We start from the raw sequence: 20,817 nt of genomic DNA on the forward strand, positions 1-20,817 counted from the left end.
ATTGTTCTTCTGGCTTTCCAAAAACTCAGATGAGAAAACATAAAAATACTGTACATTTGTCTGCCTCAAACTCATAATTAGAAAAATATTATTGTTTATAGGTAAGCTTTATTGACATGACTTAATTATATTTTATTAGGAACTCCAGCTTGAGAAACAATTTAGAGTTAAAGAAAATGATCAGAACAGTGAAGCTTATATGCAAGCTTTTGGTTTGGAGACAAGTCAGGTAAGGCTATGTAGGAAAGGAACTACTGATTAATTGTTTTAAAAAGTTGTTTTTGTAATATATATTTGTGTGTAAGTTACTTTTAAGTGAATGCACATTTTATTACTTGATTAAATTTGATTTTTGTATGTGTGTGGTAAGAATATTTCTGTCATCAGGGAAAAAACTTTAGTTTGATGTTAAAAAATTGAAATGCTATTTTGTTTTAACATCAGTCTTAACTCCTTTTGGCCAGGCATGGCCGTGTGGTTAAGGCATTTGACTCTTAATCTGAGGGTCATTCACTGGTTTGAATCCTCGTCACACCAGGCATGCTCGCCCTTTCAGCAATAAGAATGTTATAATGTGACAGTCAATCCCACTATTTGTTGGAAAAAGACTAGCCCAAAAGTTGGCAGTGGGTGGTGATGACTAGCTGCCTTCCCTCTAGTCTTACACTGCTAAATTAAGGATGGCTAGCACAAATAGTCCTCGTGTAGCTTTGCACAAAATCAAAAAACAAACCATATTTAACCCCTTTTATACAGGCTTGATCACTTAACCAAACTTACAACCATCATGTAACCAGGAAACTGTACATAATATAACTTTTAATGGAGTAAGTGTACCTTTATGAAAATTATTGAGCTTTTAGTAAACATTACTAGTCTTTTTGTACTTCAAAAATATATGGTTGATTTGAATGCAAGGATTAAAATGATTTTTTTTTATCATACACCTTTCATATTTATTTATTAGAATCTTCTAAGTGATTGTCACAATATTGTCAACAGTACTTTATATTTTACCTGTTATCTTTAGAATCTTATTTTCTTTGTTTTCACTTATTTTTTGTTTTATTGCTGTGTGTGACTGTATCTAACTGATAAACCTACATAAAGTTAAAATTCACTTGACAAACATATATAGCTCAAGTTATATTATTGAATTAGGTGTTACATGAGCTTCTTGTGTAAATATTTGTGGAGAAATTGTATTTGATTTATTCATTTGTTTTTCTTACCTAATACGTTTTCTTACATTTACATTTTAGTCACTTTTATGATGATAAATAAATTTATTTTTGCATGAGTGACTTGTTCTCTATTACATCTGAAGTCTTGATAAAAAATTTACTTTAATTTTTGGTAGGACTGCTGTTATTACTTTACTGAATTTTTAGGTATTTCAAATATTCAACTTAATAACATACATGGACCATGTTCTATAACTATTATAACATAATTTAAGTGGTTTTCACACTAAATTCCAAGTGTGTTGAAATAATTCCCTCAGTTGGTTGAACTGAAGTTGATAGCAGCAATTTTTAATCTGTATGCCAGGTAATTCAACAGTTGTCGTGAAAATGAGGTATATTATAAATAAATAAACTGGTAAATTTTTCTTCTATGTGCTAATAATTAATATAATAGTATAATTATCAACATATTTTAAAAGACAGTATGTGATAGGAGGTATGGCATGTAGTTTTTTTGTTTTATTTAGAATTAAGCACAAAGCTACACAACGGGCTGTCTGTGCTCTGCTAACCATGGGTATCAAAACCTGCTTTTTGCAGTGTGAGTTTTCAGATGTACCACTGTACCTCTGATGGGTGGCATGTAGTTTGGATATTTTGTTCTATATCTAAGTAAAGTGGAATGATTGGAGGCTATAAACATAGGTTATATATCTTAGCAATACCTATAATATAAGTTTGTAACTTTCATTAAAACTCAAACATAAATTGGGTGGAAAGACTACCTTTGATGTTCACTTTGAAGTGAAAAATTGTCATGTGATACAGAAAAGTAAAGCTTGAGAACATTTTAAAATATTTTCTTTTGAAATTAAGAAGCTAAAACTTATGTTGTTAGAATTTGATTTAACTATGTACTGATGCCACGTTTATTGATGTGTGTTGATAAATAAAGTAGTTTAACTATACAAAGGTCATGACATGAACTATTTTATATACTCATATTCATAGCGTTAAATTGTTTTTGTTTGTGAAATTTCTAGAAGATTAGTTGGCAACTGTGTGTATAATTATTCAACATTTATTAAAATATTTTATTTTTCGATGATACTTGTTTAACTTACCATGCTCTTAATAAATTGCAAGTTAAACAAGTGTTTTTTTCAAATATATTGTCATTCAAAGTACCATGTTAGTTTTTAGAATATTTTTTATTTTGTAAAATTTTGTTTTACATAAAACATTTATGTAGTTTATTATAATATCAAAATTCTATATTAAGCTGTCAAAAAATATTTCAGACAAAAATGCTGTAAACTTTATTTTTATGTTTTTATGTAGAACTGAAAAGTGTTAGTTTTATCTTTTTTTAAACTTGTGGGATATTTTCTGATTAATTTTGGCAGAAACTGAATAAAGGGAACTTTGTGGTTTCTATGGCTTCAAACAAGTTTTATATTGTGGTTTTAATGCTTTGAGAACTTTGAAAGTAAAATATGGGAAGCTACTAATAACCAACCAGTCTTTATGCAATTATTCTGGTTTATTGTGTTTTGAAACAAAGAAATATTTGTTAATTGTGTTGAAAGATCTTTGTGACTTCTGTTATGATAGTTGATTTAATTTGTTTTTGTATATTTAGTTAAATAACAGAATTCCATTTTTAAAATCAGTTTTTATGAGTTAAAAAATCCCAAAATTTCTAATTTCTTTTTCTAGATTTAAAAAAGTTCTTGAAAATTTATAATACCTGAAAGTCCTGGAAAACTAAAATTTATATTTTTTATACAAAAATTTATGATTTCCCTTCAGAGACAACTATTACTGATTTACACCAATAGATGGTATTATTGCATGAGTATGTTATATTGCAATCAATTGAATGATCCAGTTTAAAGGCAGAGCTCATGTGCAATACTATTCCTATTGCATTGATGAGATTTCACATGACACATATGTAACTAATTCTTCCTATTGAAACTTGTATATTATTATGCGTTCTACTCAACTATTGGTCAAGCTCCCCTCGGTGTGAATTCCTGTACGTGGTGAGGGGACCTCCCAGGGAAAGTTATATTCTTTCAGTTTACCTCCTCTGGGATCTAAACAACCAGCCATGTGTTTCCGTGCGTGGCGACTCATGAAGGGGAAGAGAGGAACCTGGCGGTTGAGGGGTCCAACCCTAACACACCACTTTGGCCTTGAATTCCTGTAGACTGGCAGCCTTTGGGTGGCCTCCCTTGGGTCAATAGGCTGGTCCACTTGGGCTAGAGTTAACCAAGTACCAGTGTTGGAAGTTCTCAATGGGTGTTGTGGACATTGTGTCTGATGCTGGTGTTTGGGTATAGTGCTCACGAAACCCTGGCGTTGCTGCAATTTCCTTACATGACATTGTAGTGCGTCCCCTCGTAGGGCTCCATGGTGGGTGGGGTCAGTGGGTACCGAAATTTTCCTTTTTTCCTATGGATCCTCCAACAAACAATTTAAATAAAATAGTGAAAAAACAGTCAATAGGTAAATGATCATGTCTTGAAGACCCTGATCAGCAATCTTTAATGTCTGTACCACCAGTTGTACCTCATTTTCTTATATTACATTCTCTTTCAGAAAAACCTTTAAGGCAAATGCCCCCCTTTTTTATTCAGAAGGGATTAGAGGGACTTGCTGGCTCTCCAGAGTCAGTAAAGAAGCTTCGATCTGGAGACATATTGGTTGAAACATCCACATCCCAACACAGTGAACTCCTCTTGAATTCAAAGGCAATTGGGGATGTACCTATTGAGGTTACCCCTCATGCTACCTTGAATTCATCACTAGGATTTATTGAGAGGGATTTGATGAATGTCCCCCGAGTCAGAGATTCTCGCTGGTCTCTACCCTCAAGGAGTTTCTGCAGTGAGGCGCATTTCCACTCGCAAAGATGGAGTTACACTGCCGACAGATATCCTCGTTTTGACATTTACATTACCACATGCACCTGCCACCATCAAGGCAGGTTATCTAATTTGCAGGGTACGACCGTACATTCCCAACCCTCTTCGATGTTTCCAGTGTCAGAGGGTCGGCCACTCAAAGACGTCATGTCGTGGTTCCCTGACATGTGCTCATTGTGGTGGCAAGGACCACGTTGTCTGTGAGTGTGACACGGACTCACATTGTGTCAACTGCAATGGTTCCCACCCTTCCTACTTTTGTTCTTGCCCAAAATGGTTGGAGGAAAAAGAGGTGCAGCGTTTGAAAATGACTCATAACATTAGTTATCCTGAGGCTCGGAAATTGCTGTCTGCCACTCCATCTCGGACATATGCTGCTGCACTTTGTTCCACAACTACAGTGGGAGTGCAGACAGATCTCTCTGTGCCTCCAAGAGAATTGTTTTCTAAACAAATGAAAAGCCTTATGACCTCCATGGTTAAAAAAGTTGATAAATCAACTTCTACACAAATCTCTGTTTCTTCCATACATTCAAACAAATGCCAAGATCCACATCCTTTGGTTCCAAATACAGGCATTTTTTCTGATACATCTTTTTTTCCCACCCCATAATGCAAAACAATCATTCGTTCGCGTCCTCAGTCACTGGAATCCCCTTCCAACAACAAAGACCTGCCCAATCGACCCAGGGCAGGATCCATGGAGGTTAATAGACCTCCTCCGAATAAGGACAGTAAGGAAAAAAGACTTGGTCTTAAACAGAAGGGTTCTCCAGCCACTTCGCCTACCCGTCATTAAAAAATGGCCACCTTGATACAATGGAACTGTCGAGGTTTACATTCTAATCTGGATGATATTAAAACACTGATTGCTTCCTACCATCCTGTATGTCTTTCCTTACAAGAAACATTTCTTATACCTGCTGATACAGTCACCATTTGGCAGTTTACTCTCTACAGAAATGACAGGCTGTGTAATGGTTGATCAGCATGTGCCCACCCTGTCTTTGTCAGTCAACACAACCTTGGAGGCTGTAGCCATCCGTGTTTCCTTGTGTCATACCATCACTGTTTGTTCTTCCTACCTGTTCCCTGGAGAGACAAATGATCAATCAGACCTTGATGCTCTCATTGAACAGTTGCAGTCTCTCTTTCTAATCCTGGGGGACTTTAATGGACATCATCTCCTCTGGGGAAGTGCTGTTATTGATAGGAGGGGTTGCTCTGTAGAGCGTATGCTTTCTGATCACAATCTTTCTCTTTTCAATACTGGTCTACTTTCACTGCTCTCGCAGAACGTGATCTTGCCATCGTAAATCAGCCATCAATAGACGACTGTGTGGCAGCGGTAACTGACTGTATTATACAAGCAGCTGCTCAGTGTATTCCTAAAACCTAGACACGTTTTTCATGATATCCTTGTCTGTGGTGGAATCCTGCTTGCCTCTTGGCACGGAAGATTCAAAAACGGGCCTGGCATACTTTCCGTAGATATTCCACACTTTCGAACTGCATCGCTTTCCAACTGGCCCATGCACATGCTAGGTGGGTAAGACGTCAAAGCCAGAAGGAATCTTGGATTAAGTTCACAACTAGCATATCTTCTACCACCAGTTTCAAGGTCAAATGGGACAGGATTTGAAAGGTCAGGGGCACTACAATTCTGTCCCCCTCTCAATCTTACTCTCTGATGGCCAAGAGGTAGCTGATGTCCGGAGCATCACCTATACTCTAGGTGAAAGCTTTTCCTAGGTATCTAGCACTTCTGCTTGTTCCTGCACCTTCTTGGCCATCAAGACTGGGGCAGAGTGTTCACCTCTTTCTTTTCGAACTGACTGTCTCTTTGACTATATTTGCCCTTTATATTGGTGGAACTGAAAATGTCCCTTCATCGGTCTGGCAGTAAATCTGTTGGACCTGATGATGTACACTATGACATGCTGTGCTATCTCTCTTCTGCTTCTCTTGATATTCTTCGAATTGTTTTTACCCGGATCTAGCAAGAGAATGTTTTTCCTGATGCCTGGCACCAGGCTATTATCTTACCTTTCTCTAAGCCTGGGAAAGATCCCAAGATTCCTTCAAACTACTGTCCAATTGCTTTGACGAGCTGTCCCTGTAAGACCTTAGAGAGGATGGTTAATGCTCGTCTTGTTTGGTTCCTTGAATCAAACAACCTCCTCGTGCCCACCCAGTGTGGGTTCCGACGACAGCACTCCACTTGGACCACCTAATTCGACTTGAAACATCAATCAGAGAAGCCTTTCTCAAACGCCAGCAACTTGTATCAATATTCTTTGACATTGAGAAGGCTTATGACACAATATGGAGGTATGGCATTTTGCGAGACCTCTATATATATGGGTTATGTGGCCATTTACCCATGTTTATTAAAAAATTTTTAATGGACAGGAGATTCCAAGTTTGTGTGGGTTCGACACTTTCCCATTCTTTTGAACAGGAACTTGGGGTCCCTCATACTCGTTTGCTGCCAACGAGGTATTTCCCTTGATCCTGAACTCCGTATCGGTGAAGTTTCGCTGCCAGTGGTCCCTGAGACCAAGTTCTTGGGGCTTATCTTTGACCATAAGCTGACCTTTATACCACACTTAAAGCAGCTATGGGTCAAATGCACAAGAGCACTGAACATCCTCCATGTCTTCTCTATCACCAGTTGGGGAGTGAATTGATGTTCTATGTTAAAGATATATCGTGCTCTTATTTGTTCACACTCGACTATAGATCAGTAGTCTATGGCTCTGCCAGACCCTTGGCCTAAAAGATGCTGGACCCCATTCACCATCAAGGACTTTGACTTTGCACTGGGGCTTTCTGCACCTCCCCAGTTCAGAGCTTATACGTAGAATCTCATGAACCTTCTCTGTACCTTTGCTGTTTGCAACTGTCTTTACTATATTCTTCGAAACTTCATTCCTTACCAAAGCATCCCACCTGGGGATGTGTTTTCCTTCCTCAGTGGGCCTTACTTTTTCAGAACAGATGATCTGCCATTGCTCCTTTTGGCTTTCGCATCCAGGCGCAATTGGATGAATTGGGTCTGTCCTTGGATAACATTGCAGAATCTACTGGTCAGCCCATCCCCCCATGGCTTATTACAGCCCCCAAATGTGACCTTTCTTTAAGTCATCTGAAAAAGGCAGATACTCCCGATTGGAAGTACTGTCTTTTATTTACTGAACATCTTTCGAACAATCATTCCATTCCAATTTATACGGATGGTTCCAAATCAGGTAATTCTGTGGGCTCTGTCATGGTTTGTTGCAGTTCTGTGGTTGCGTGCAGAATCCCCTCTACGGCATCTGTGTTCACTGCTGAACTGTATGTCATATCTCTTGCCCTGGATCATATTGAAGCTGAGTAGTACTCCGACTGCTCTATTTATACTGACTGGCTTAGTTCTCTGCTGTCCTTGGAATCACTTCACGTTGGCTCGCACCCTGTTCTTGCTGATATTCAAAATCGACTGGCCCATTTCTCAATAACATCTACTTCTATCCAGTTTGTCTGGATACCAGGCCATATTGGTATTCGTGGAAATGAGCTTGCAGACACGGCAGCTAAATCTATCTGCTCTGGCACTATCACCACTGTGCCTATTCCATACATGGACTATGGTCCTGTATTCAAGGCTCGGCTCCGTGCCAAATGGCAGCACACTTGGAGTGAACAACACGACAACACGCTTTTTCAAATAAAACCCTTTATTGGGCTTTAACCGTCTAGCTTCAGTAAGGTTGAAGCTGAGCACATTCACGATAGAGAACATTTCTTCCAATTGTGAATGTTCAGCACCTGTGGCAGTGAAACTCCAAACAATAGAAAGATTTACATCATGACATCCTTTTTCTGGTGCATTGTCTGTTTGAATTCTCACATTTTCACTACATACACATTTGAATAATAAAATACTTTTCAGGTTTTAATAAAGCTCACGGTGAAATAAAAGAGTGCTGTGTTTTGGGCAGTTGAATGAATGACATGATAACCTCCTCACTTCGGTGACGAAATATGCAATTTCAACAATGTGTTTTCTTTCGAGTGTCTCTAGGCGAGGATCATTGATGCCAGCACATGGTCATCTTTCTCTCATATATGGTAGTTCTTGGGTATCATTCAAACTGAAAAGTAATAAGATATATAGTACATTTTAGTAATACAGAAAACTTTGTTGATATATTTATATGCATTAAAGCACACACTGATTCTCAAATGAGGTCTGATATTTGTGGGTTATCTGGTTTATTTATAAATGAAAGTCCATCTACTACATCTGACAGATTGCTTTCTTCTTTAACACTCTCATAACGGTTTTGTGGCTCATCTATCTTTGGTTTTATTGTATAGTTTTTAAACATTATACCCATGATTATTTCATGTTTGACTGGAGAAATTTCCTTTTGTTTTAGTCATGTTTGCAACAGGTGTGCAAAGTACAAGTTATGATGATGAAAAGTGTACACAGCTGGGGGTAAGTACCCACTGTGTTGCCTGGGTTATTATTTCATTAGCCAGCACCAAGCATTGTCTACTTCCCTAACCAACATTGAATGCTATGTGAGTGATCTTCACAAGCTGTACAGCAAAAAGAAATAAGTTATCAATGAGTTGTCTGTAAAAATAAAGCATTAAGTAGCAGTTCTTATATTTTGTTGATGCAAAGTCACAATATGATGGCAAAATACTTGAAAAGAAAGAGTGGTTAGAATAACTTTTACCAAAACAGCCACATTTAGAACACAAATAATCATAGGGTAGGTAAGTAGCCATAAGGTAAAGGGATAACCAATGGTCATAAAATAGGAAAAGTGTAGTACAATAGCACAAGTACAGCTGACAAATTAGTCTCAGCAAAGAAACAGGAGGAACTAGGTGTATAAAAATGAATAATGAAAAAAGGAAATATAGAACATGACAAAAAAATTGTCATATTCTGGATCATTTTTCGCAAACAGAAATTTGACGAGTCATGACTGAAAAATTTCATGAAGGGTCTTAGCAATTAAATTAGCATATTTTAGACCTTATATACTACAAAGTTTAATAGATTTTACTCTATAGGTATACTATCAATGAACAATTATAGAAATTTCTAAAATCCTTATATAGTTTACACAAATTTTAAATAAACGAACTTTATAACAGTTTATAAAGTGATATATGAGAAATATTTAGGAAAATCTGAATCCAAGTTATTTTTTGTTGCATATGTGTGTGTGTATACTGAAAAACTATGACTTGTGTATGTGTACATATACGTGTATCTATTTATATATATACCTAAACATATAATAATGAACGCATACAAAATTATGATAGATTTTGAAAGGTGGACCTTTCTTCTGCAGGGGTATGCTGAAAATAAGTTATTTATCCCTATAATGATAATAGGTAGAAATGCAGAATGCTTTAGAAGTGAAAAGATTGGACCTGATTAATGCAACTGACGACAAACTAAAAAATTCAAGCTTGCTGCCATCTATGCTATTTTATGTGAACTAAACTTCATTGCATTTTCTAATCGCATTTTTTAATTCATATCTCTTACAAAAAATTGTATTACTTTTGATATATCATTTAAGAGTAAATCATAAACATAATCGAAGTGGTTAATCTTGTAAATGTAAGTCTTTATGATTGGTTTTATTTTGTCATCTTAAAATTACCACAAATTTGCATGTCTGAATTTTAAAAAAAATGTTTAAAACTATTAGATTGTAAAACCCAAATTGAAAAAAATTAACCACTCATACATGATAGTGAGTAACTATATACAAACAATTGGACACCTTAACCACATAGTTTTGTGCAGTAATTGAATTTCATACTGAGAAAATAACTTTTTCAAAGTTAATTTTATAAAAAAAACCATTCAGTAAGTGGACTAATTTCAACCTGTAATTATATCTTTAATGTCATGGCTTTTCCAAGAAGTTGATTTTTAGATCATTTTAATTACCAAACTTGAAAAACATCTGGAACATCCTTTAAATACCTGTATAAAGATGAAGGAAAAACCTTAAGATAGTGGCAAATAAGATATTTCATCTTGGTGGACTGTTTAATATCCTATCGCTGATGATCCAGTTCATCAGCTTATTTATTTGCCAGAACATTAAGTTAAATATAATATAGCAGTTGTATCAACATTGTCAACCTTGAATATATATATGTATGTGTGTTGTTGCCTCAACTGTTGTGTTGTAATAATGATTGTAACTAACATGTTTAAGTGCAGAGCTAACTTCTCTAACACATTCAAAATTTTACTGGCCAATGCTGACATCCAACTGAAGAATTTGTGCTTTCTAGTTGTGATAACCTGCTTTTTTGTGATCTGTTTTATAACATGATTAATTTATATTAGCTGAATGAAATAAAAAGCAACATTTCATGGTGTGATGTTGTGTGTAATATATTTTAATATAGTGGAGTTCTGTTGTAATAGTATTTTATTAGTATCACATGCAAGATTCAGTGTTGATCAACACTGGGGGTTTTGTTATAGAATTATTTTAAGTACAAGAAATATCAGATTCTGTTCAATTTAAAGTTGGGATACCATTGTTAGAAAAGTTGATGTCACTGTTTCATTTAGATGATCTTTATATCACTAGAGAAACCTAATACAAAGTAAGACCAAACATAAGTGTAAAAACTTGGAATCTTGAACACAACTTAGAAATATGCTGTAATGATATATTTGTGTTTTTGTGTGCAGCATTTGCATATGGTATTAATTGTAGGGTAATGATATATTGTATTCTTTCTAGCCATGTAGTAACTTTTTTAACAACTTTAAATAAATATTTTTTTAATGTAATAAATCAGCTTATTGGTCCATAAAATGCTTTTTATAGGAACTTCTCAGTAGTAATAATTTATTGGTGATTTTGAGCCATTCTTAAATTTCTTCCAGGCTTCTCATGATACAAATGTGCCAAATAGTGAGCAGAACAAATTGAATAAATTAGTGAAAGATTTGAAAGATGTAATATGTAAAAAAGAGGAAGAAATAGAGGTATGCATTCTTTATTTTTATATATATATATTAAAATGAGGAAAATCATACAGTATTACATTGGTGGAGCTACGCATAACTGTTTAATGAACTCACACAACAGATTATGCTGTACCACCTTAGACTTTAAGAAATATTTAATGGTATGTAAATGACTGATGTAAACAGCATTTTAGTTAAGATTTTCTGTGTTTAGCCAGAGAATTCTGGTATTTTACAATATCTAGTTATTTGTTTCCTTATTCACTAATGACTAAATTTTGTTGCTTGTAAGTGTGTGGATATTTTAGTCAAGCAAGTTACAAATATTGGATTGTTAACCGTACATGATTGTAATCACATAATTACAGTTGCATTTTATTTTAATCGGTAACATTTTTCAGCCTAGTGGCATTATTTTGGCTACTTCTGTGTTTACATTTATGAAAATTAATAACACTGAAATTTTATGTTTTTAAAAAAAACACAGATACATTAAACATAAAGTATGATAACCATCAAATGTTTTTAGAACATGAATAAATTTGTTTTGGTAAGTTTACAATATGTAATAAAATATAAGTTAGTATGTGATAGATACTGTACTATTATGCATTCTGTATTTCTTAACTTGAAAGCCAGGTTTTACAAGTACTTAATTACCAAATGTCATTACAAGTATAATTACATTGTTTTAATGCACTCTGTGAAATAAATTTTGCAATAGTATTTTTATATTGATAAAACTAATGTAATTAGATAGCATTTATCTCACTTTATCTTGTTTATAAAAGCTATTTTTGTAATATATTAGAAATTATGAACAACTGTTTCAAAAAAGATTAACAGGGATCTTTAACTCTGTAAGAACCTTTTAGCTTAACATTTTTGGCAGGGATTTTGTAAAGCTAAACAAAATCATGAAAATAATTACTTCAACAATATAAACAAGCACACAAATATAGGAACTAGCAAATTAAATTAATTGCCATTACTTGGTAAGCAAACAAAGAAAGCATTGTATATTTGGATTATTTGATGATATAGAATCTAAAAAAACGTTCTGACACAACAAATGGAAAGTCTAGACATTTGCAATTCATGTAAGGAAATCAAGTTATCAAACAGATTATGAGAAAGTTATTAACTTTATCCTTTAATCTATTCATTTATGAGTTTCTTAGCTTTAAAACCTAGGAAGTTATAAAACAAGAAATAGTGTGTTAATATTTACGATTTGCGATACCATCAACATTTTAAATTTCCTGTTTCCATACTCTGAGCTATTTAAAAGCAACACATGTACGAAGACTGCATATTTACAGCTTTATTTTGTACCTCAGTGCAGATGAGAATATTGAACATTCTATTCTCTAGTTACAATGTTTGTGGGATGAGTACTGTTTGTACTAGTACTTAGCAGTCTTTATCAAAAATAATTGTTAAAGTACACAATAAAAAAAACAATTAAATCTGAACAAGTGAGTTAACATTTTTTGTTAGGGGATTTGAGGAGAAAGATTACAAAATTTTTTAAAAACTTAATGTTATTTTCCTATATTAAAAAAAAGAGCTAAATTTAAAAATAAAATGTTGCAAGATTTAATACTTTATTGTAGGTTACAAAACAAAGGCTCTCAAAAGAAGAAGAAAAAATTAAAGTTTTAGAAGTAAAAACCCAGAAGAGAGACAAGACAATTCAAGGTTTGATTCAAACTGTTAATAAAAAAGATAAAGAGATACAGCAACTCAACAAAATAGTAGGAGATAGACATGAAGCAATAGATTCTATTGATGGTGCTTTCAGTAGAACTCTATACAAGGCTACTGTTGCAGCTTCTAAAGGGGACAAAAATGCTATTGTAGAAGCAAAGGAAGAACTCAAAACAACTCTGAAGGAGGTTAGTGTGGGCTGTATGCATTTAATTCTTTCAACACATGGTTGGTCAATTGTCGAGAATATTTAAGGTTACTATTTTGTTGATGATATTAATGTGTTTAATAATTTTTATTTAATTAAGTAATGCACTAAAGAAAATAGACCAGTAATATACAGAAAGTGGACAATTTTCCATACCTCTCACAATTATTCTGGCTTTCTAATTATGCAACAAGAGCCATTACAAATTTATCCAATCTTATTGTAAGTTTCTCACTTTAATATTGCTTAGACACGGGGTACAATTGACTCTTATTTGTTCAGAACACAACATTATGCAATCCATCATTTGATAAGCGAAACCTTGACATTCTATTGGTTATATTTAAAATATAATTAAATACAAGAGAGAACCATTACCATATACTGAAAGTGAAGATGTGACAGGTAGTTCTGTAACCAAACGGAATTGAATACTATAAAATTTGTGGTTTGTCTGAGCAATAATAATTCCCATGTTGGTAATTTACATTTAATTTCTTTTTTAAGGGGATGGTGTTAGAAATAGAGAAGATAAGATATTTAAAGAAAATGTCACGTGCCATACAAAGGAAATTCAGGATTATTTTGTTTTTTATTTTTGTGTTGAAGTAGGACTTAACTCATATACTTTTAAAATATGGATTGTTAGTTAAGGTTTTATGCTATACTAATTGGTATAACATTAAACAAAACATAGTTTAATAAAATTTTGAATGTAAGACACTAAAACTTTGTCATGCATAGTAAAAAATACTAAGGATGAAGGTATTAATATCTGATTCCTGTAGGAAAGTAAATCTTTAGGATATAAATAATTTATTCACTTTTTTGTAAAGTTATATAGTATAATTCAAAAGCTGGGGATCACAAGATAATAGTTTTCACAACTATCTTTTATTAAGACCTTCCAAAATGGAATTAACTTTTATTATTAGGATATTTAACACTTCTTTGTGTGTGTAGTATAAATGTTTATAAGATGATGTGTGCATTCTTGTAAACATTGTTGATTAGATGAAAAGGTACAAGATGATATTAAAATTCATGCACCACCATGTATTTTCTGACTTGTATTTTTGTTTTATTGATTGTCCTGTCTTTTGTTATAAATGGGGTGGTATGTCATTAACTCTAGAAGAATGTGTGAATGTTTTCATTTCAATCAGAGTTACAGGACCTGCTTGGTGAAGTGTACTTTATACTGAATACTGATGTTTGAAACACTTTTACCATTAATGTGGTTACTTCTTAACAATTGGCAAATACTTTGGTATGATTAAACTCTTTCCCAACCAAATCTGGTTACAGACATGAAATATAAGCTAGATTAGGCCTAGTAAATAAAGAAGGAATAAATTTACCATCTATGAAATTGTTGAAAAATGCTGTAAAGCTTATGAACTGCTTTTCTAGTTCTAGCCAACCAGCATCTGATAACAATTAGACCATAATTTGGTTAATATAGATCTACATAAATAATAATGAAACTATGAATCAGTAAGATTCACTACGAATTAGGTGTTCTGGTTGAAAATTGCAGAGTTAGGTAAAAGAAAATAAAGAATTCATATTCGTAATATTGTGATTAAATATGAATCTTGATAAAAAAAATTTAAAAACAACAGCTTTTACACAAACCTTTTTAACCAAATTATATTTTATAAATTTTAACCAAATTATTAGTTTAAATGAAAATATATTTATCTGGAGTGTGAAGGTAGCTTTTTCTTAACTTTTTTATCAAAATGTGTAAATTCCACCAGTATGCACTAACAATTTTGAAATGCAACAAAAAAATCAATCTGTCACTCTTTATAGAAGGTTTTTTTGAAACATTTATTTCTTACTTTGACACCCATCTTTTCCAACCATGTAGGTTCTCTTCAGCAGTTCAAAGGATGCAGATGCTGCTAGTGGTTCAGCCAGTTTTTCAAAGGAAGATTTATTAGAAGAAGTGCAGAGACTAAGAACTGAACTTCAGATGAAAGACGACAATATTAAAGTGAGTAACATATTGACAGAGGTATTATTTTAGTCACATTTTAATATTATGATGTAAAACCAAGTGAAGGTCTTGGAATCTCAGTCTTCAATGTGATTTCATTTCAGTTTTTGTTTATTGAGAAATCAGGCATTAAATAGTTTTTCAAACTCAGTTATTTAATCCTACCACAACCCATTAGTATTATTCAAAGTTTGAGTACACTTCTGTTTGTCATATTTCAAAATGTAAAAAAATATAATTTCTGACCTCAGTATTTTGACAATTTATAACTTAAAAAATAGTCTAGGATTGATATCGTGATATTTTGTAACAGTGTAATTCATAAAGGGAAAGGAAAAAATGTTCCAACATTTTTTTTTCTGAGAAGTGCCAAGGAGTTTTGCCTGCAAATAACATACTGATTTTTATTCTGTGAAGTTTTGATGTTACTATCCTTTTATATGATATCACAGCATGTTTTCTGTACAGTGACAAATGAAGAACAGTTTTGAAAATAGTTCAGACAATGTTTAAATAACAGTGGATAGAAGAGGTTATATAAACTGTTGATCTTGGTTTATTACAAGTATGGTGTTTTAAGCAATAATTTATGGTTTCATGGGAAAGTGGCAAGACTAATCTCCTACAGAGTTGAACAAAAGAGTGAAAGGGGAAGTTCTGTTGTTTTTTGTTTTCATTTAGCATAGAATATTGTGATAGACATCAATATCATGTATGTTGACGTCTATTTATGAAATCTGCTTTCGCATAGCCAGAAAATTTAAACTGTGCTAAAACAAGATTATTGTAATAAAAGAAACAAGACTGTGTGATCTAATAGTGTGATTACCATGTATTAGATGTTTGTAATTTAACAATTATTTTTTAAACAAATGCTTTATATATACATAGCATTCTAACCACCATTGACCTAGTCAGTCTGAGCTCTATTGAGCAAAACAATGCATGTGTTAGACGTAATGTGTGTAAAATATTTATTTTTCTTTTCTTTCTCATAAAACCAAAAGGAAATGAATAAAGCGTTACTTTAAGAAATATAAGCATAATAGTAATGTATGATAAATATAATTAATTGTATAACCTATAGTCTTGAACTTTTAACACACAGTTGACCTGTATAACCTTGGGGTTGTTATAGAATTGTTATTCTTCCTTCTTACCTGTACAAAGAAAGTTTTAAGTTAATCTATAAGTTTAAATTATCTCATGGACTTTAAACATGTTAATTATGTTGTACTCTTCCTGGTTTCATTCAGAGTCAAATATCTGAGAAATTTGTACTGCCCACCACAGAAAGTAATTGTTGAACATTTTAGTCGCACCAACGGCCACTTAGCAATAATATACAATAAATCTACATTTATATTCATTAAGTTTCATCACATTTTGAAATGTGTATGATTGCTTCCTAACAATTTAGTGTAGAATATCCTGTTTGTGAATTAAAACATATCAACATTAATCATATCTGTTCTCCCATTATTTCAAAAGTGAATGTTGGAAGTTCCAATCAGTATTAGTATGGTTGGTACTCAGCACTCAGTACTGGTTGCTGGTTTATTTCGTATGTTGAGAATTATGTTTTATCACATGTTCCAATTTTGAAGTCTTGACTGAATGCCTCCTCTAGTCTTTCAGCTTTGCTTTTCACAGAATTATAAATGTTTGATGTGGTGGTTTTGAGTTCATACTTCAATCAGTAAGTTTATCTCCTTGTGAAAATCTGCAGTAGCATGAAATATAGGAAGTTGGTGACTCCTTTCCTCTGGAAGAGAATGTGAATGGGCCTATGTAACTGATTGCATTGCAGTAGGAGTGTGCATTTCTGATTAACCCATGATTAACATATGGGAGATTAAACTGTATATATTATGATGTTTTAGTGAGTTTGGTGCAAAATTTAAACTACTTAATTACCATGGTATATGAACAAACTTATATCTTAAAACCATATATTATAAGTCAGATTTTAATATAAGTTTTAAGTTATAAATTCTATAAGGAAATATTTAAAAACAGTCTCAAATTCCAGTAGTGTGAGAATTTTTATATTTATTTTTGAGCCATCTCTTATGGGGTTTTGTGTCCAACCCCCCAATAAACTGAAAAAAATGTAATGTAAAATATTCCTATGAGTTTGTCATCAATATTCTGAAGCAATCTTTTTATATTCTTCATTATTATGGGGCTAAAGAGCAATCAATGAAAATTCATAAACCACTTTGTACAACTACCTCTGACATGCTCTAATTTACAATTTGCTGATAGATATTTCTGACACTGACTCCCATTAAATGTATATCAGTAGGAAGATTAGAATTCAACTGATTCCTTTTTTATAGTTGTCATACCAAGTGGGCTCACAGATAATTGACATATTGGTTTTATGTGAAAAGAATCTTTCCCACAAGGACACACTGGGAAGAATAATTACTTTCTGACTGCTCAAGTCACATGATTAGATATGCTTGAGTATTGGTACCAGGTTGGTACTGGTAGACTGGTACCAGCAGTACTGTTGCAAATCCACAACTTTTTTAAATAGTAGACAAAAAAATGCTCAGGCAGACAGTACACTTCATAGCAGACATAAGATAACTTTTTGGAGTAAATCTGTTCTTTCCATTTTTCCAACATACTACACTTTCAATTGGAGAAATGTCAGAATATCCAGCTAATAACAAATACATTTAGGTTGTGGAGCCAGTTGTCAATAAAATGAAATATAATTGGCAAACTACAACGTTTTTTGGTGAGGTCAAAAGTAAATATTTTTTGTGCCCAAAACGGGTCTAATCCTGGCTCTTCAGATGTCATTCACATTTATTCACATCAGTAATTTGGAGGTATGAAATAATACAGTTTTAATATGTATATTTCATCTGAATGTATCCTTGCTATATATAAAATCTTTTTTTCTGCTCTCACTCTTTCAGATTTTAGAGCAACAGTCAACAGGTCGACTCCAACAGGTGGAGAACTTACAGCACAGCTTAAAGTTGCTGCAAGAAGAAATGTCCAAGTCTGCTCATTTGCATAGTAAAATCTGTTCAGAAAAAGATGCTATGATCATTCAACTTCAACATTCCATTCAGGATACTCAGAAAACTATGGAGGTTTGGCTGTCCTCTGTTTCACAGTTTTAGCTAATTTTGCCCTATTCTCATTGTTTTCTGTCTAGTCATATACCATCCCTCCCTTTTTTTTAATGATACAAATTTTGTATTGTGTAAATGTGAAATTTATTTTTAGTGCTCAAAAAATTGTTTAATATCTGGCATGTTAAAAGGATTGATAGAATGTGTGTACTAGTACTTTAATTTATATGGTAAGCAGTAACTTAAAAATATGTATATTTTTACTACAATTTAAATTATGTTTTCAAAAGCTAATACTGTATAAAGATTCTTAAGGATAACATTTTGGTTCATATTACAATATAACTTGTGTATATATTCATGAACATGAAGTACATACGTGATGTAAAAAGATGAATGTTTCTGTGCTTATATGACTTACTAGATAATAAAATTTTCATAAATATGAAATACTATTGTGTGTGTTTATGTATATATTTTTTATTAAGAACATTTTCAATTGTGCATGTATAAAAGAACAATATCTAAAAATAAGAGGTTCATATTTTTTATATAAATCAAATTAAAAAAAATTCACTTTACCTTGTATTGACAAATTCTAACAACTTTTTGTCTTGTGTGGAATGCATTTTTAAACTATTGGCTGGTATGTCTTTGTAGCTCATGAACTTAAAGCAGCAGTAAAAGTAACAGAACTACTTACAGTAATAATTTTTGTTAAAAAAAAAAGTAAAATGGGAGAAAATGCAGCAAGTCACTGCAGTAAAAAGTTCCAAACATACTTACCATCTATTGACACTAGTTATTTCTTGATCTTCAGGATTTCCACTATTTGCTCATCCAAACATTGAGAATGCCTGCTCCAGTCTTTTATACCCTACTCAAATGGCTTAAGGAAATTCTAATTTGCAGATTTCTTGCTAGCTTCAATGCACCCTCTATCTTGATACTATATAAACACCTCCTCCTGATAATGTTACCATTTTATTTTGACAAATCATTTGACACAGGTTTCTGTCAACAGGAGAGTTGTGCTTATTTACTATTTATGTTGTGAATTTGGACACAGCTGGCATTTCTACTGTTATTTTTTCATTTATATTTGTGAATTACTTAATATATTAGAAAAATTTATCGATGAGTGTGAATTCCTGAGGTAATGTTTCTACTATGGAGGTCAACAAGACCTCTGGTATTGGATGTTTGCCAACAACCAGGAAAGGAATCACTCTCAGTTGAGGCTGTCTGTGATATCCATAGTGAGATGGAGACGTATGTCTGAGGTGGCTTTTGGCAGGAATTCAGGCTTGATTTTTCTGGCTACTCCTTTTACTAGGTCATTCTTCACAGAAGATCATTTTGAGCAGCCACCTGCAGCACTTTATTATTCCATTGGTTAATAGTGTTTGTGTAGTTTTGGGATCTCTCCTTTTTCATGTGGCTATTTCTTCCTTGTTTGCACAAAGAGTAACAAGTGACTATATGATTTTTTTCCACCTTCCACTGATATTGCTGTTCTTGCTGGGATATTTGCTGTTCAGGACAGCTGTGCCTTGACCTCCATGTTTATTGGATCAGCATACTTTGGCTCATCACTACCAAGAAGAGGCAAACTTAAATTCTCAATGAATGGACCCCTTTTCACCTGATGGGAGTCTAGATTGGAACTTGTGATCACTTTCAACATTTCACAGTTTTTTGTATTCATCTTACAACTGTTCTGAGAAATTTATCTTCAATCCAACTTTTTGTTGAAAGCTTATCAACATTTCCCTCTGGTATGAGAATGAGTTGGAGGTTTTGCTGACTTTTACCTTAATGATATTGTTTACTTCTGTTCTATTTTTTGGTCTCGTGGCTGGTTTATTTTTGGGATTTATTGAATAAAAACACATTGTTAGAAGGATTTATTTACTGTCCTCTGCCCTCAGAGAGTTATGGGAAGCTCCTTTTTTCCATTCTGTGTTATTTGCTGGAGTCCCAAAGATGTTAATATCGAGAAATGATTCTGCCCATTTATGTTCATCTCTACAGCCCTTTGTTTCTTATCTTTTGGACTGTAACTTGGGAATATCCACCTGCAATGTTTTGCAACACCTTCCTTTGGTTCTCATAATAGTGTCCATCCATATTCTCGAAGATATTCAGCTTGGACATACTGACCCCATTGTTGTCTGTGTCTATTCAGGGGGTGGGGAGGAGCAATGGGTGCATGATTACATCACTACCTGGACATTTGTAGATCTTTAACCTCCACCATTGTCTGCTCAATTTGTTACTTTTTTGTCTCCAACATATCCACAAACAACAAGAGGAGCACTGTTTCCAGTCTGTAAGAGAGTTATTAGTCAAAAAAGTCAGTAGAGAATTTCAATTCCATTCTTCTGCAATTTTGTTCCCATTTATCCGTGATATGCAAAGGACAGGAGAGTGGAGTCTAATCATCAATCTATCTTAACCAATTTCTAGAGCCACCTTGTTTTACTTTGGAATCTTTTCTTACCCTATTATAGCAGTTTGCACTAGGACTTTGGATAACCAAGTTTGATGTTACTGATGCTTACTTCCTTATTCCCACAGCATAATTTCTGAGGTTTCTTAGATTTGTACACAAAGATCAGTTGCAAAAATTACCAGTCTGTCTTTTGGTCTTGC

General features: G+C 33.4%; 1 protein-coding gene across 1 annotated transcript in view; it reads left to right on the forward strand.

Moving 5' to 3' along the window:
* The window catches only part of LOC143227880 (uncharacterized), a 31,905-nt gene extending 13,293 nt beyond the window's left edge, over window positions 1-18,612 (forward strand). Inside the window, exons 6-10 of the mRNA XM_076459232.1 lie at window positions 140-229; window positions 11,058-11,159; window positions 12,758-13,039; window positions 14,936-15,061; window positions 18,001-18,612. Coding sequence (XP_076315347.1) covers window positions 140-229; window positions 11,058-11,159; window positions 12,758-13,039; window positions 14,936-15,061; window positions 18,001-18,210 — 810 coding nt within the window. The 3' untranslated portion in view covers window positions 18,211-18,612. The remainder of the gene's footprint in view (window positions 1-139; window positions 230-11,057; window positions 11,160-12,757; window positions 13,040-14,935; window positions 15,062-18,000) is intronic.
* Window positions 18,613-20,817: the final 2,205 nt, after the last annotated feature.

The sequence above is a fragment of the Tachypleus tridentatus genome, chromosome 10 (assembly GCF_004210375.1).
Source record: "Tachypleus tridentatus isolate NWPU-2018 chromosome 10, ASM421037v1, whole genome shotgun sequence".
Lineage (NCBI taxonomy): Eukaryota > Metazoa > Arthropoda > Merostomata > Xiphosura > Limulidae > Tachypleus > Tachypleus tridentatus.